This window comes from Meleagris gallopavo, chromosome 26 (genome assembly GCF_905368555.1).
Source record: "Meleagris gallopavo chromosome 26, MGAL_WU_HG_1.1, whole genome shotgun sequence".
In the NCBI taxonomy this organism is placed as follows: domain Eukaryota; kingdom Metazoa; phylum Chordata; class Aves; order Galliformes; family Phasianidae; genus Meleagris; species Meleagris gallopavo.
The window spans coordinates 84,848-102,246 of NC_139429.1; the positions used below are offsets into that span (position 1 = coordinate 84,848).

The 17,399-nt window shown below is 45.3% G+C and overlaps 2 protein-coding genes across 4 annotated transcripts in view; one reads left to right on the top strand and one right to left on the bottom strand.

Annotated features, from left to right (window-relative positions):
• Positions 1-2: 2 nt before the first annotated feature.
• VPS11 (VPS11 core subunit of CORVET and HOPS complexes) lies at positions 3-10,141 on the bottom strand. Its single transcript, XM_085209299.1, has 16 exons — positions 9,944-10,141; positions 9,403-9,547; positions 9,154-9,289; positions 8,029-8,192; positions 7,682-7,929; positions 7,049-7,250; positions 6,646-6,797; positions 5,554-5,740; positions 5,008-5,151; positions 3,793-3,981; positions 3,342-3,503; positions 2,764-2,903; positions 2,257-2,459; positions 1,532-1,703; positions 1,208-1,430; positions 3-286 (listed from the first exon to the last, which is right to left on the bottom strand). Exons 1-16 carry the CDS (start codon positions 10,099-10,101, stop codon positions 122-124), a joined length of 2,790 nt encoding a protein of 929 aa, XP_085065425.1. The 5' UTR covers positions 10,102-10,141; the 3' UTR covers positions 3-121.
• A 2,232-nt stretch (positions 10,142-12,373) lies between these two features.
• SIK2 (salt inducible kinase 2) overlaps positions 12,374-17,399 on the top strand; it is a 44,704-nt gene continuing 39,678 nt past the window's right edge. For 2 of the 3 annotated variants that reach the window (XM_085209300.1, XM_085209301.1), the window contains exon 1: positions 12,375-12,635. In XM_085209300.1, coding sequence (XP_085065426.1) covers positions 12,486-12,635 — 150 coding nt within the window. In that variant the 5' untranslated portion in view covers positions 12,375-12,485. Of the gene's footprint in view, positions 12,636-17,399 lie in introns of all 3 variants that reach the window. The other variant, XM_085209302.1, reaches the window with a different exon arrangement.

Genomic DNA, 17,399 nt, shown 5'->3' on the forward strand with positions numbered 1-17,399 from the left:
CGTAAAGCCGACTTGGTTCTATTTATTATTGGAGAGCGAAAGATGTGGGGGGCGAAGCGCGCGCCCACGCCGTAAACCCGTACAACCCGAGAAGGCGCACGGTGCAACGGGAGTCCCCAGCTCAGGTACTACGTTTAGTGTGCATCAGCAGCTCCCTCTGGAGGCCAGCCTCAATGGTCGTAGCTGACTTTCCCAAAGGCAAATCTGTGATGAGGGTGAGCTTATTAAAAACGCCTCGACCAAAGTAGTCAGCGACGACGGAAAAACCATCATTGGAGCACTTAAGCTGCAAAACACAAAGCACGCCATCAGGAGCTGATCAGAAGCCCTTGCCTCCAGAACATACAGTTTCATCCCTTCACTTACAGCCCCATATTAGAGATATTGCTGTTTAAAACCACTAATTTGCTATTTTATGCAAATACCACCTACAGCGAGCTTTTCTGCCACTAAGATAGTTATCTTAAGCATGAAAGCTAAAACCATTGCAACTAAGGTAGATCTTTCATGTTTGCAGAACATCAAGGATTCTCTCTACTCCAGCTGTTGAATCATAGAATTGCTCAGGTTGGAAAAGACCTTGAAGATCAAGTCCAACTGCAACCTAATCATACTACCCCAACTCTAACAATCCTCTGCTAATCATGCCCCTGAGCACCATATCCGAACGGTTATTAAACACCGTTTAAAACCACCTCCCTGGGGAGCCTCTTCCAGTGCTTACCAACCCTTTCAGTAAAGAAGTTTGTCCTGATATCCAACCTAAACTTAACCCTGGCACAACTTGAGGCCATTTCTCCTCGTCCTGTCACCAGTGAGAGGAGACCAGCCCTATTCTCACTGTAAGCACCTTTCAGATATTGGAAGAGAGTAATTAGGCCTCCCCTCAGCCTCCTCTTCCCCAGCCTCAGTTCCTTCACCAGCCTTGTTGCCCTTCTTTGGACCTGCTCCAGCATCTCAATGTCCTTTCTGTACTGGGGTGTACAAAACTAAACACAGTAGAGCTGGGGCCTCACCAGTGCTGAGTACAGGGGCAGGATAACTTCCCTAGTCCTGTTCACCAGGATTCTACCTCCAGTCACTCTAGCTCCATGAATGTACTTATCCTTCTCTAACAGCCCCTGGGGGGAGAGGGGTGTCTGTCTGCAAAAGCAATCTAAACTTAAAAAAAAGAAAAACACAAACCCACAGGGCAACACTAGCATACCTGATGCTGAAACTGATCATGCAGATCTCTCTTCTGCTCCTGGGCTCGGATCATGTCCATCACTTTGCGATTTTCAGGCATGCAAGTAGGACATTCTGAATCACTCTCAGAGTAGCTTTCAAAGCAATGCTGGTGGAAGGAATGACCACACAGAAAATGGACTGAAGGCAGCTCCAGGGCACTGGTGCAAATGCTACACTTGGTCTTCTGAAAGATCTTGGGACTGAAACAGTGACAGGAAGCAGAAGGGCAAAAAAAAAAGTGTATTTTTCTTTAGTTAGAAAATAATATTCCAGTATAAGACAAGACATCACAGTCCTGCACCTTGCTTTTAGCTCTTCAATCTCCTGACGGATCCTTGTAGTTTCGTCTCGGTATTTTTGAATTCTCTGCCCATCTTGCTCTATCTGGCAGCTCTGCTTCTGCAGCTTGTTGACAAGATAATCCTTAATCACAGACAATGTGGCTGTGGAGTTGTGAGCCAGCGTCTGCACAACTAAGGATAACTCAACGTTAGTTTAATCACAAATGAAGAAAATTGCCACTGCAATGGTCATGACTCGACAGACTACTTTCCATTAAAAGGAAACTAACAGGCAAAAAACGTTCCACACTCCTACTGGATTAGAAAACTTATTTCAAGACACAATTTCAGCTTGCTCTCTACAGGGCCCCAACCTCCAAAGCTATGACTGGGAGCACATTTAAATAGCCCAGACAAAAAGGGCAAATGAAGAATCTAGTGGACTGAACTCTACTTCAACTTCTCCACCAATCTACAGAAAGAGCTTAGGATCCCCCTCACCTCTCCACACTGAGGGAACAGAAATATAACACAGACATCTCCGCAACTGATACGGCAGATCTTTTTTCCCCAAATGGCGAAGCTGCCACTGGCATCACCTTTTCCTCTACAGCAGACTATTATTTCAATTGGTGGGCTCAAGCTTCATTGATACTTCTCTCACATTCTTAAGTCTACAGATGCCATAAGCCTTTTTTTTTTTGTTTGTTTGTTTCCCCAACTTCAGGCCACGTGTCATTATTACCAAGAAGTGGAGGCATAAGGTTCTTGTTCTCTATGTGTTTCAGCACTGCAGCAATATATTCCTTGCAGTCTTCCTCCTTCCGTGCAAAGTAGCCAAGAGCCTGTTCCCAAAGACAAGCCTCTTGGTCCCCGTACAACTCACACACCTCGATCACTTTCTTGTACTGCTCGTTCTGCATGTGGTAATGCATGATCTGTTGGAAACTAGAGAAGAAAGCAACATGTCAGTTGGAAAAATCTATCTTTTGAACAGTTATAGGAGCCTCATGTTTCCACTCAGCCACACAATGCCCAAACATTCCCACAGAAGCCAAGACTGGTCTGCCATCCATTCTCTGTATCACTGTCCTGCTCCAAAAGGAAGATATTTTCAGCTGAGCAATGATGTACGCAGTTCCTGTCCTGAGATAAAGAGGTCCTTACTATTGTAGGGCAGGGGCATTTATGCCCCAGAAATCCCTGAGATGGGGCAAGCAACAGGACTCTGGGGGAGAAAAGCAATACTCACAGTTTGCCCTGTTCATAGAGGTAGAGGACACCATCCTTGAAATTGTGCATCTGACATAAGACCAAGGCCTTATCAAAGACTGTTTTGAACCTTCCACTCTTCAGCAGAGTGAGTGCTTCATCATGCAGCTTCTCTTTGATCTATGGAAAACAGGAATGGAATGGCAGGGGAGAAGAAACAATGGTTTTGCACCAATATCTGAAAACAATTTGCAGCTTTTCTAGAGAGAAGCAGAGTTCTGATGTTTGCTCTTTACCCCTTTTAAGCAATAAAACAATTTCCTTTACCCAAACAGCCAGCACCTTCAAAGATTAAGGCAAGCATATCCAATTTCATGAAAAAGACATTTACCCACACAGATTGTATTGTCTGGACTCTGTACTCATACAAAACATACTTGCCTCACTGAAAGAAGTATTCTCCCAGCTAGTAGGCTGCATTTCCATTTGTCCACTACAACATGCGAATTGCCTTATATTAACAATGCCTATCTGGAGAGGTTATGGACTTGGCAGGAATGCAAACAGAATTCCCAAACACCAAAGCTTTATCTCAAAATAGAAAACCAAAGATCAAACCTGCTTATCTACTTCATGTGCCCAATTCTGGAGACGAAGTTCCAATAAAGTGTCATAGACACCCTGTGGAGAGTCAGACTGCACCTCAGTCATGTGCTCCAGAAAAGCCTTCAGTTCTCGGGAGTTGTTTGCAAAGACTGGAATGAACTCCTCAGAATTTGCCTGCAAAATAACCATAAAAAAACTTAACCACCAACCCAGTCACAGCCAGACAGGCGCTTCTTCCCTAAAATTTGTACAGCTCACTCCCAGAATGACCCACAACAGATATATCACAATACAATTACTACAGTGATCAGTTCTGAGCAGTAACTTTAGACAGTTTCATCATTAGGACTACCAATACGCTAGACCATGGCCCCTCATTATGCCTAGAATGTCAGGCATGCAGGAGCACTCACTGCAAAGTTTCTGTTACTAAGCAATACCTCTCAGTCAAAGCAAACTATACCTTTTTTCCTTCCAGAATCCCAGGGCCTTCACTGTTTCCTGATGGCTGGTAATCAGTGCAAAGGTTCTTCAATAGTTCTGTTGTCTCCTTAGGGACATGGTGCATCAGGATTTTACCATACCGCTTCATGTTACTCTCTGCTTGATCAAAAGGCAGTTTTCCAATGTAGTGCAAAGCCTCTTGATAGTTCTGTAGAGGCAGCCAGTAAGGATCACATGACATTAGCCTCTACTCTCCACAATGATGTTAGCACAAATAGCATTCAAGATGTGCTGCAAGTATGTCAGAAACAACATCTACTCTAAATTAACATGTAATGTTACTCTTCCTGATTGTTGACATCCTTAGGGAGACAGGCTGGCTGTGACCAGGGGAAAGAAATTGACTTTAAGAGGGCTCTGTTAGTAATTGATTTAAGAACACTGTAAAAAAAAAAAAAAAAAAAAAAAAAAAAGCAAAAAAACTGAAACAGAACCACTAGGCCTCTGATTTTCACCCAAAGTCCACTGCACAATCCAGAAGCAGAATAGCAGAACATCAAGAGACAAATAACAGAATGTGCTGCTACTGCCTTAACAGTCCCATAAGCACACTAGTTACAGGGAAGAGGCTAGTGAATCATAGAATCACAAGGTTGGAAAGGACCTATAAGATTATCTAGTCCAACCACCCTCCTATCACCACTACTACCCACTAAACCATATCATAGCACTTCATCCAGACGCTGCCTGAGCACCAGGGACAGTGACTCCTCCACCTCCCTGAGCAGGCCATTCCAGTGCCTAATAACTCTTTGAGAGAAGTTTTTCCCTATGTCTAACCTAAATATCCCCTGGCATAATTTGCAGCCATTTCCTTGGGTCCTATTTGTTATCTAGGAGAAGAGGCCAACCCCCTCCTCATCACAACCATCCTTCAGGAAGATGTAGGGTGCAATGAGCTCTCCAAGCCTCCTCTTCTCCAGAGGAAGCAGTCCCAGCTCCCTCAGCCACTCCTCATAAGACTTGTGGTCTAGACCCCTCACCAGTTTCACTGCTCTTCTCTGGAATGTTCCAGGGCCTCGATGTCCTTCTTGTAGTGAGGGACCCAAAACTGAACATTGTGCCCGAGGCGTGGCCTCACCAGAGCTGAGGACAGTGAAATAAGATTCTTACCAGCAAAGGCTAGAAAAGCAATATTCACATCAGTAAGAGCACAAGAGCAGTAACATTTCACCTTAATATCTTCTAGCTGGATTTTGAGGTACCATTCATGATGGGCATGCTTTTCTGCCAAGTACACAGCATGGGAGTAGTAACCTGCCTGACGAAGTACCTTGATTGCTGTTTCCACATCAAAGCGAACCTCACTCTCGCTAGCCTATAACAGAAGCAGAAAGATTCTGGACTGTAGGAATTATGCCAAGGGACAAGCAGAAATTATTTGTGTTTGAAAAGGAAAGCCAGAGCATTGACAATTTAGTACCTCTCAAGCAAGGGAAAGATCATGTACCGAAAGAAAGTAGTAGTTTATCCATCTCTCAGTAAACAGCTAGTCATGCTAACAAAAGCCAGCACACTTCAAACTGGAATAGTAAGCCACCAAAACTGAGAATGCAACTAAGAGCTTGGAAATAAAGCATCACAAACAAAAGCACTGAGGCACAAATTCATTCTTTTCCTTCTCAACAGCCCCACAGGAGACAAATTACACTCTTACCACCACTCCCTCTTTATTATCATGAAATAATGCAAAATTCTTAAGTCATCACCTTCCCGTTACCTTAATGAACTCCTCCAATTTGGTGCTGTCTTTGAGTTTAGTATAGCAGTTCAGCAGAAGTGTAGTATGGTCTGCATTGGCGAGAGATTGCAGGTGGAGTGTCTGCAGATAAGCAGTGAGATTGTGGATGCGCTGAGCATCTAGGAATTTCCGAATAACATAAGATGGTTCCAATTTCCCTATAGTTCTGGAAGAGAAAAAGTCATGTCAATAGATCATACACAGCCAGGGAAACAAAAACCAAGAGAAATTCATAACAGAACTCTGAATTTCAGACACTAACTCATCTGTGACCACTCAGCTATAAAAGTAACAAGCAGTTATGCTGCAAGACCACCCATCTAAATACACAGAGAAACACATCTTTATAAAGGTTGAGACTGAGAAGACAGCAGTAGCACACAGGAAGTTCACGTTCCTTTAAAGGCTCCCATGAGAAGATGGGCTACGCTTCAGCCACAGCTAATTGATAAGCCCAAGAAGGAAACGTAAGCCTAATTTTCCTTTCTTTCAGTCATGTAACTCAGTCTCATCTGAGCACTCACACCCACATGCAGCAATTTAGCCACAGTTATCCCACTACTTGAGGCAAGTTTTCAATGCAATGTGCTGACATCACGTGGGTATCAGGACTCCAAAATTTCAGTTCTACATGAATGTGGCACTAAAAGTTAGTAAGCCTCAGAACAGACTGTTCTAATTATTATAAAACCTGACGTGTGTAAACTGACATTAGTATGATCGTATTCCAAAAAGACTGCCATACTGATCAAATCACACTGCCCACCTTACTCTGCATCTCTACACTGACAGTATTTTTTATACTTACGTGAACTTTCACATTCTACAATTTCACAACATGCTTTTACACATACAATAGCTTGTACGGTACACAGCATTCCAAAAGAAAATAATCCTTTGATTACAATAACATTATCTGTCCCCATTCCATCCCAATTTGACCCGATCTCTATTTGCAGAACTTCCACTATGAGTCACGCCTTCTGGCTCCATTGGCTTAAATAGAAAATCAAGACTCTTGTAGCTCCCATCTATACTACAATGCCCTTGCTCTGAACAACCCCTGCTTACCGGATATATTGCTGGATGGCTCCATCATGGTTCCCCTTGTTATAGAGATGATCACCATACTGCCGGAAAATCTCTGACAAGCCATCACTGTCCAAGTGGTGACTCTTGGCTAAATTAATGGCCATTTCAAATAAGTTCTTTCTGAAGAGCATCTATTAAAATTCAGCATAAGAACAGTATGAGGGAAATACCACATCCCAAAACCTGCCTGGAAAACAACTTGTTTCTTTTTGGTGCTGGACAGGTACATACAGTGAGGCTCTGCACACTGGTTACCTTGGAGAGTTAGGAGGTCACTTGTTACACTGTAACACATCTACCTGAACTCTTCCACTTTTTTCATCTGTATAGCCAGTACAATCCCCCCCCAGACATAAAGCAAACTATTAACAGATTTACATGCCTCAAGTTTGGTTTGGGCATCCTTCTCCTGCAGTACGTGGATCTTCCCATCTCTGGTCAGAACGTACAAAGAACCCCATTCTGCTAAGACATCCACTACATCATCAAAGATTGAGCTGTACGCAATGAATTTGTTGCACAAGTCATAGATATTCAGAACTTGTTTGTCTGAATTCTGTGCCTCATTCCCAGCAAACTCTGACCTGGAGAGCAGAAGAAAGTTTTTTAGATTTTTAGAAAATAAGGTTCATATGACCCAAATACATTTGATACCTACACAATCTAAGGACGCTGAGAGAACAAGATAACTGAGAAGCATCTGGACAATTAAGCTAGGTGGAGTTGTATGCAAAACACCACATATTTACCCATGAGTGTGATCGGTGTACTAGACTGAAACATTAACAGAAGCAGAAAAAAAATCCCCCATGTTCGGCATGCTTGACTACGCTGCACTAGCAACAAAAGTTAATTAGTATGTGGGTCTTGATTAATCATAAAACTCATTGACAACCATCAGTCCCTACAGCAAAGTTTCACAGGGAAGGGGAAAAAAAAAAAAAAAAAAAAAAAAGAGGAAAGCCAGAAACTGCAACGATTAAATAAAAAATGCAACTGTTCCAAGGAAACATACTTAGGAGAAGTTTTTCGGTCCTTGGAGACAATGATGAGGTATCCCCGATACCAGTGAACAATCAGCTTTTGTCCCTCGAAAGCAAAGCAGGGGCCTCGTTCATCTGGTTGATAAAGGTATACACATTCATTTCCTGCTACAATGAACTGGAGGTCCTGGGAGGGGTCGCTCAGAGAAGAACAGTGCAATCCACAGCCATGATTGTCCAGCTCCAGATGAGAGTAGTCTTTCACAGAAAGCAGGTAGGACTACAGAGAAAATGCGAGGTTTTGAGGCTTATCTGAAATGGACTCTGAAGGCAGTGCAATTGTAAGTCAGATTCTCACTTTTTCAAATTAATTTCCCACCTGGATGTTCTCTGTGGTCACCACAAACAGATGTGTTGTTTTGCCAGACTGTCGAAAAGCAAGACCAGTAACTGGGTAACTGCCTTCATGTAGGATCTGAGTCTTACTATGTCGGTCTCGAGTGATGTCTCCTTTTGTAAGTACAACACTCCCATCTGCAAAACCTTATGAAAAGGATAGATCAAACTGTTCACTTCCGTGGCACGCTTGAAATATTATCCAGGGCAAGTTAGGGCAGGTGCAGTCAATGACAAAAATTTGCTTGCCAGCAAAGTATCAAGCTCCTAAACTGCTGCAGGCTCTCAATTAAATACCTACCAATCTCTCCTCATACATGACGTCACTGTTCAATGCTCAACTTCTTCTCCTCCATCACGAACTTCACTTGCAGGTTATTTTTGTTTGGGTTTTCCTATATTTTGCTTTAAGAATAGCCCTTTCATCATCTAATTTTAACTATCACTTATCTCACTGATTCAAAGCATGCTACACACAAAAAAATCAGTTTTCACAGTTCGCTGACAGCATCAATCCAGCAAACTGTTCTAAGTTGGAAGGTCACAACACAAATATAGAAAGACTTAATTTCAGTGCAGAGACTAACTCACAGAAACAGTCTGTAGCCTTGCTACATTCCTGCTCTTACTTTAAGCAAGCAACATTAAAAAAGCACAATTAAAGCAGAACAAATGGAGATTGGCTTTGTGGGCTTTAAGAAAGTTTCCATACAGTGTCTAGGGGGAAAAAAACACCCTAGCATTATTTATGAAAAAACCGATGCTATTCTCTGTGCTGGTACCAAATTTAGACTAAGTTTATTACTATTATTATCATACACTTATTGACTTGCAGGAACAAAAAACATCAACTGAGAAGATCTGCTTCTCTGTGAGATATCAAAATTGTTACAATCATACACACAAGCATAAGCTAAAATTATGTATTTATTCCCTTAAAGTCTCCAGTAGCACATAAAACACAACCTCTCTGTGAGAAGAGCATAAAAACAGTTTAAGAGCAATGGAAATGTTCTATGATGGTTTTTGTGTTACACATCCATTTTCCATACATCAGAATAGAGACGATAATACATTTCTTAAATTATTACAGGTCAGCTATACTTACCAATAGCCATGAAATTCAGATTCTCATGGACAGTTAGACAGGACACAACTGTGGGCTTGTTACCCGGTATCGCTGGGAAAATTCGTGTGCAAAGAGGATTGCCACCATCTCGTTTTTCCAGATTCCATACTTTAACCTAAAAACAATAAATATTACATTAACAACAACAACAAAAAATGAGATATTAGAAACAAACTACTTAAAAATTAACTATAACACCAGTATCTTTTCCTTTGTCATTTAACTTACCAATGGGTTAATGCCCTCTTCATCCTCACCAACAGAAACCAAGATACTGTGCTGCTTCAGCTGGTACAGATGCGTTACCCTTAATTTGTAAGCTTGGAAACCACTAAGTTGAAGCGAGCGAGGCAAAAACCAGATCCGACCTTCCATATGTTCATCACAGTTAAGGAATATGAAGGAAAAGGTAAAAAATGGAGAGAAAAACAACCACCACCACCACCACTCACACCTCTAAGAATACCAGAATCAAAATCTTAAAAGATTCTTGTTGACCTCTGTGAAGCCTACAGCAAATATACTTTTGCTGTCACCCATGAGAACCAAAACAGGTCACAACAGTTCTGTAATGAGCAAGGGGCAGAGAAGCCAAGGAAACTGCCGCATACCCGAGGCTGGAGTACTGCTAGGCCCGCCTCGGAGCTCAGCCCGCGCCACATAGCGCAGATCTCCCCTCGCAGTGCGGCCCGACCCGCCGGGCCCAAGCCCACGAACCCAGTGCAGGCTAGATGGCCCAGCCCCATCACTCTTGCCGCCGCCGCACAGGATATCTCCGAACACAAGGTTTCCCCGGCCTGAATCACAGACCGTGATGCCCGGAGGCAACGCGAAGGGCTTCCCACCAGCAGCCTCCGGCCCCGGCGGCTCCTTCACCATCTCTCTGTCGAAGAAGACGAAACGGCGCCACTGCAGATAGGCGGCCATGTTGGGTCGAGCTCCTCACGTGACCGACTTCCCCCTCCCCCCCTCCCTTAATGTCACGAGACGAAGGACGCCGGAACGCGCGATCTGGCGTACGAGCGCAAGCGAAGGGCGTGGCGCTACGGCGCGCGGGTGCCGCTCTGAGAAGGATTGGGTGAGTATCCGATAGGGCTAGCTTTTGAAATACGCTTGTAGAAACTTACTCCTTGAGAAAGCACGCTTAGGTAATTGCAAACTGAATTGTTTTTTTAGCTACTTTACATGGTGCCATAAACTTTTCTGGCCAGTTTTACATTTCCCACTGGAACAATTTTGCATTAAACTGTTACAAAGCAGCCTGTAATAAACAGCAGTTCCTTGATTCAATTCTCACTATTGTCAGTGGCTTGATCCCCTATATAGCCCGGTAAGGAAATTTGGTAGCAAAGAAATTCGACACCAAAACAAAAATACACAAAAAGAAAGCTTTATGAATAATAGCACATGTACGTTCCTTCCGCAGTCTCTCCAGTTTCTTTTAAAATCTTAAAAGAAATTGCTCCTCCATTGAGTCATGGTGGATATTATCCAGCAGTCCAACACACTACAGTTCTGTTGCTTCACAACTAATGTCTTCTACCAGCTCAGCCTTAGAAAATTCAGTACTTTTCAGTACAATTTAGTGTTGTGTTTTGTCCTCATTTTACAGATTAAAATATAAGCCCAATTACAGGCTGCCAGACATAATGCCAGGGTACTGACCTGGAGCTGGGAAAAAGTAATATTGCCTACAACTTAGTCACAGCTTCAGATATAGATGGCAATCCTGGTTCTTAGCCTAGCTTTATTTCCAGCTACTACAGGCCACCCTAATCTACTTCAGGCACGTAACCCAGGCACTGCTCCCAGCCTCAGCCTCCGCGGTGCAGCGGAGTACCCCGAGCAGTGCAGAGTACAGCAGCACTAACCGCGAGAGGGCACGAGCGCTCCACAGCTGTAGGAGCTACGGCGAGAGCCGCCCACCTTGTGAAGAACACCGATACTGCTGAGGCACTTAGGGACGTTTTCGTAAGCGTGGTTCCTCTAGCAGCGAGAAGAAATGCTTCTATAACAGGAATTTCAGGCCAAAAGCGACATTGTACCGTGCAGCACTTAAAGTTCCTGCAAAGTTAGATTTTTCCCACAAACAGAAATTGATTTTGGGGCCAATGTTATAAGACTTATATGAAAACAGTCAAGAATAAAACTAATTTTTGACTAAGAGAAAAATTAAATAGTATTTCATGCAATTGTAACAGGAAAGAGACCAGCACAATAGAAGGATGTTGGAAAAGTGCCCACCTGTTTCTGAAAACCTCAGCTCACTAAAAGGACAAGGGACAGATCTCTAACCAGAGATCCTTCCTTAGTGGCAATCAGCCATTAAATGAGGCCTAAGAGAGATGCAGCCATGCTCCACTCCTTTTGGTCACATCGCTGAATTGCCTTCACCTGTGCTCCCAGGGTTGACTGGGTCTTTTCCCCAGAAAAAACCCCAGTGGTTCATGCTGGGACTCAACAGTTCCCATACAGCAACATAGGGACTTCAAAGAAAAAGCTGCTTTGATCACACCGAGCTTGTATCATGCTGGAATTATTCATGGAGTCACAGAACCATTCCAGGTCGGAAAAGACCTCTAGGATCCCCAAGGCCAAGCTCAACCCACCCCCATCAATGGCCACTGCCCACACCCCCCAGCACCACATCCCCATGGTTCTGAGACGACCCAAGGGATGGTGATCCCACGACCTCCCTTGGCAGTCTGTGCCAGTCCAACGCCAGTATTTTTGAGACGAAACTTTCTCTGATATCCAACGTGAAAGTTCAGTCAGCATCTAAGAGTTCTGAAACGAAAATGCAGCTTTAGACAGGGAGAAAAGGAGCTCAGATGTGGCAGAAGAGTGGGTGCCATCACTTTCTCTCCCCCTGACGCGGGACAAAAAGAACGCAGCAGCCCAGGGCTGTTTCCAGGCTGCTGGAGATACTGTGGGGAATACGAAGGCCTCACTCAGCCCGGGGCCGGCTACGCCTACGGCAAGCGGCTCCCCAACAGGGAAAGCACAAAGAATGCACGCTACTCCAACCCGGCGGCACCAGCCCAGCGCTTCCCGACGACGCCGACCCGCAACTGGAGCCGGAAGCAACCACTCCGCAACACCTGGGCCGTGACGGAGGGGTCGGAGGCACCCGAGGGGCTGCGAGGCCCCACCCTCACCCCGCCCACGGTTGCCGAGGCGACGCCCCGCCCCCGTGACGCGCGCAGTGACGCGCGGTTGGTGGAGGCGGGCGCAGGGGGCGGGGCGGCCCGGCCCGCGGGGCGCCGCAGACAGAAGAGCCGCCCGAGCCGCTGCCGCCCCCCGCGCCCAGCATGGTAATGGCCGAGCCCCGGCGGCCCCCCCCGCTACTGCCCCGCGGGCCTGGGCCCGTCCGTGTCGGCTTCTACGATATTGAGGGCACGCTGGGCAAGGGTAACTTCGCCGTGGTCAAGCTGGCGCGGCACCGCATCACGCGCAGCGAGGTGAGGCGCGGCCCCGCCGCCCCCGCTCCCCTCCCGGGCCTGGGCTGCGTACTGCGAGCGTGGCTGCGGGCAGACGGCGGCCGCGGGTCCGTTCGGGGTCCGCTGGGGACGGCAAGCTTGGGGCCGGGAGATGGTTGGGGCCGGGAGGAGCGGAGCGGCCGCGCCCCGCCCGTGCTGCTGCCAGAGGCTCGGGTGCTGTCCCCGCCCCGCTCCCGTTGGGTCCGGCTGCGCCCCGCGGTGCTGCGGCCCGTCCTGGCTAGCGGTGAGCCGCACTGCCCCGCCGGGACGAGGCCGCGTGCCCCCGCAGCGCCTCCCGCGTCTCGCGGTGCCTTTGTGCAACACCTCCCCCCACCACGGGTGTTCCCGCGGCCGCCCGCCGGCGCGGTGCTATCTCCTGGGACGGGTGCTATGGGGAGCGGTGGTTCTGCGGCCCTCTAGGAGCGCTGCCCCCAAGGAGCAGGCGGAGCTCGGGTCAGGGTCCGCAGGAGCTGCTGTGGTCCTGCATGGTGAACCCGGCTTTAGAAGACGCCCCACTCGTGGCTTTCAGGTCAACACAACTCCACGCTATGCCCTTGCTGCTGTGCCTGTGCCATACAGATGAGTGCTGCATCCCCAGCACCAAGTTTCCCTACCTCTCGTTTCCTAAACTGCCCAATACTCAAGACGTTGCTGGTAAATCCCTCAGTGCCACTACTGCTGGGCTGAGCTGGTTTCAGGTGTCCCTGCCCACTGGTCTGGTGCCATGCCCTCACGTGCTGCACACTCCTTTGCTGGTAACGGTTCTTCATTTTTCTCTGTCAGACTCTGCAATGAGAGCAAAACCTTTTGTTTTGATTTTTAATTGTTGTTTTAGAATGTGTGTTTGTTTGCTGTTATTCAAAATATCAAAGATTGCAGACAGACTTGAGAGCCTGATGGCTGCCTAACTCTGCTTTGACTTTTTCATCTGTACTTTAACAAATGGCTGAATTCCTGTGCATTCCCCTTTGGTACTAGCCTGTCACCCAGCTCTCCCTTCCTAATAAGCCCTGTATCTCTCTGCAGCCTTTGTCTCCCAAGCAGTCTCTAGGTAGGTTGCTATGTCAGAGATGTACCCAGGCTGTTTCTCAGGACAGTGTGCTGGCATGCTGCAGCTGAAGTGCCAGGTTGGCTCTGTGTGCATTTAGTGGTCGCTGGGGAAGAGGAATTCCATCGAGATCAGTCTTGAGGGTTCCAGGGCAGCTGATTGTGGCCAGTGTTGCTTTGAGCAACTGAGTGCTGCAGGTCTGCATCACGCTCCCTTGGCTTAGTGTGAGCTCACCATGCACATGTATGTGCACATGCATAAAAATGGGGGATTGATCCCCACTGATGGTGACAGAAGTAGTCCATGACCACCCGTGTTGGAGTGACCTCTATGTGGCTTCTTGTTTGTGTGTTTGTTGCCACTGAAGTTAATGCACGTGTTTTCCTGCTGCGCTTATTTATCATGTTGCCAAGAAATCCTGTGATCTCAGAATAACTGTTCTTAGTGAAACATGCATAGATAAGCAGAAATTTTCCTTGGAAGGAGAAGAGACTAAGAAAGGACAAGAAAAGCTGGAAAAATCAACTTTAGGAAGGTACATATTGGCTAGTGATGAAATATGATGAAGGTTTGCATGGTAGTGCTATGCTTCTGTTTGCTACTGGGGACAGATGAAGGTACCTCCTGGACAATCTCTGTCAATAATCCATAAAAGAACCAAGTCTCAGTTCAGGTTACCAGAGCAATTCAATGGGAAACTGAAACAGTTGCCAAAAACAAAACAAAAAAACCCTCTGGTTGCAGATCCTGCAGCCACAGACTCTAGATGTTTGATGATTTTAATGCCTCTTATCTACTTTTCAGATGCATTGGGTTAGCGACTCACAGCTGAATCCTTCTAATCTGGGTGGTGCCTTATAGTTCCAATGGACAAGCTCTACATGAACTTCTTGTGCAGTGTTTGGGTATGGGTGGTTTTGGAAAGGCTACTCCAAAAGTTAAATGGGTAATATAAAAACAACGGAAACAGAAAGCTGGAGTGATTGAAATACAGGACTGCTCTCTTCTTTTCCTCTGACAAGCATTTTAGCTTTGCTGCTAAGTTTCAGTTCCCAGTTCCAGAAGAGGTTGCTGAGCAGTTCTCTAGCAAAAGAGGGAAGGAGGTGTTTGCTATCCCTAATATTTTTTTTTTAATTAAAAATAAGCAATGTTCCAAAATATCTTTGTAGCTTTCTTAAGTCTTTAAGTAGCAAAAATTGCAAAGGGGGGGAAAAAAGGAACAAGCAGCAATAAAACTATTTTCTTCTTTTTGTTGGTCACCTTGATGTCTTGAAGTATGTATTCTTTCTTTGGTTGGTTGGGGTTTTCATACCCTTTTTAGGAGGAGTGATGGCCTTTATTTAAGATGAAATAAAACACCAGAATGTGTGTATAATTGTCCCTAATTAGGGTCCATTTGTTTGGCTGCGGCAATGACAGAGCACACCAGAGCAATGGGAACTCACCAGCAGGTGCAGGTGGTCTCCATGCACTATTCTCAGAAGCTCAGTGCTGCTGCAGTCCTTAGTAAGTTGCAGGTGGTTGCTGGCAAGCTGCGCAGCCAGAAACAAAACATACTTTTCAGATAAGAAACTTCCTTGTCCTGAAACAGCTCCTCACCTCTAAGAATTATTTCCCCTTTTCCTGTCATCATGACACAGCTGAGGCTATGGACAAAAATGAGCTGTTGCTGCTGAATGCTTGCTCCTCCTCATGATGTAGTGAAGGAGTTGCTGGTTTTCATGGATTTCCAAGAAGTTCTCCTCTGAGCCTCCCAGGGACTTGGTGAGATGGATGGGTATTGAGGGATCAGAATAGACCAAGCTATCTAATCTGCATTTGACCGCAGAGCAGTGGAGCCAGCTGCTGCTGTGCTGCTCTTCACGTGGAAGCCTGCCACTGTATATGCAGAGATAACTTTAGCACTCAGAGTTGTACAAGGATGGTTAATAGGTTTTTTTTTCTTTTCTTTTTAGTTCAGGCAGCCACATGCTTTTTACTCTATATTGAAAAAAGCAACTACTTAATAAGGCCAAATAACTTCACATCATGAGACAAAATGTGTTAGGGTTTTTAATTAGAACATATTTAAGCTGGAGATAAAGCTTATTCTTCATTATTTTGCCTGACTTCTTGCATCACAGAAGGTAATCTTGGTTAGTGCTTTAATGTGCTTAGAATTACTTCAGATGTTTGCGAGATGGAACAGAGGTGTTTACACAGCACACCTACACTTCTGTGCATAGACTAGTGATCTTTCATGGTATCAGACATAGATCTTGAGAACTTGTTTCTTATACAGTAGCATATTAGCTAAAAATCTTGAGTAATAGGGATGGGAACAGGCCTGGCCATATGACTGTCATATCTTCGCACATAATCAGCCTAAGTTGCTTCCCACTGATGTATGAAGGTTTTGAGCAGATTAGCCAGGGACAGCATTTCTGTTTTTCACTTCTGGATAGCAGTAGCTGTCAAATGTGAGCATTTGATTTTTAAAATTAAAGAAGGATACATTAGTTTTATCTGGGTTTTTCTGGAGAAATAGATCCTTCTGTATCTAGGACAACAAAGTTAAAAGCTGGCTGGCACCTGTAGATATGTTGGAAGCTGGGAGCTGCCAAGTTCAGGGCCATGCTTGGGATATCTAGTACCTGCCATTTGTAGGTGGGCTTTGGAGTGGTAACAGCCTGTATATTTTACTGTCAGTAAAAAACAGTATTTAAAATTTAAGATCATATTGTGGCAGTGCCAGACTACACTTGAAAATACGCCAAGAGCCCATGTACCTACAGAGACAGGCTTTTCTCAATAGGATGAGGTGACGTGAGCCAAGCTTTGTCGAAAAAAGTAGCAACAAAGAACCATCCATCTGCAGGATTCCCCATGATACTCACTTGGAGGAGTGAGAAGTATAGGAGAAGGAAGTATAAATACCTGTGAATCAAATGATGGGTAGATAAAGGTACAGTGTGAGCCCTAGAGGACAGCCTGCTTTATTTCCTTCAAATTGTCCCAAAGCCCTTTATTACTTTGTAGTCTACCTTTTTATTGATTTTTTTTTTTTAATTATTATTTTTTTTCCTCTTTTCTGCTAGACAAAACCTCTTTGCTTTGAAGTTCTGCAGAGATCTGCTTTTATTAGCTTCCTGGCACTGCATGCATTTCCTATGTGCAAGGAGAGTAAATAGGAGAAAGTTACTGTCTTTTTTTTTGTGTGTGTGTGCAATAAGGGGAAGAAGCACTGAAATGGGACGGGCATGCAGGAGTTCAGTTCTGGTCTTGAGTAAGGTTTCTGCATGGAGTGATGTGAGTCGGGGGAGAAAAGAAGCTGCTGTCAATACCTCAAGTTGCTGAGTGTGGTGCTGTGTCAATCCTCAGTTAGGTTGCCATGCACTTTAAATAACAAGCAGGGGAGCAGGATTTCATTGCACTTCATTTCATTGCACACAAGGCCAATGAAGGAGGCAGGGGCTATCCAAAGCAATTCACTTTGTTGCTGGCCTGAAGATGTACCACTGGCGTGAGGCAGGAATACAAGGTAGCTGCTTGGTGAATGTTTGTTGGTTTGTAAATAAGAAAGAGTAGTTTCCATTTCTCTTGAATTCGGAGGTCACTCCATACCAGCTGCTGAGCAGACAGATGGTGGAGGAGGAACAAGAAACCATCTCATTTGGGGGATTCCAGAGAGAGCAGAAAATAAAGGAGAGGAAGTGGAG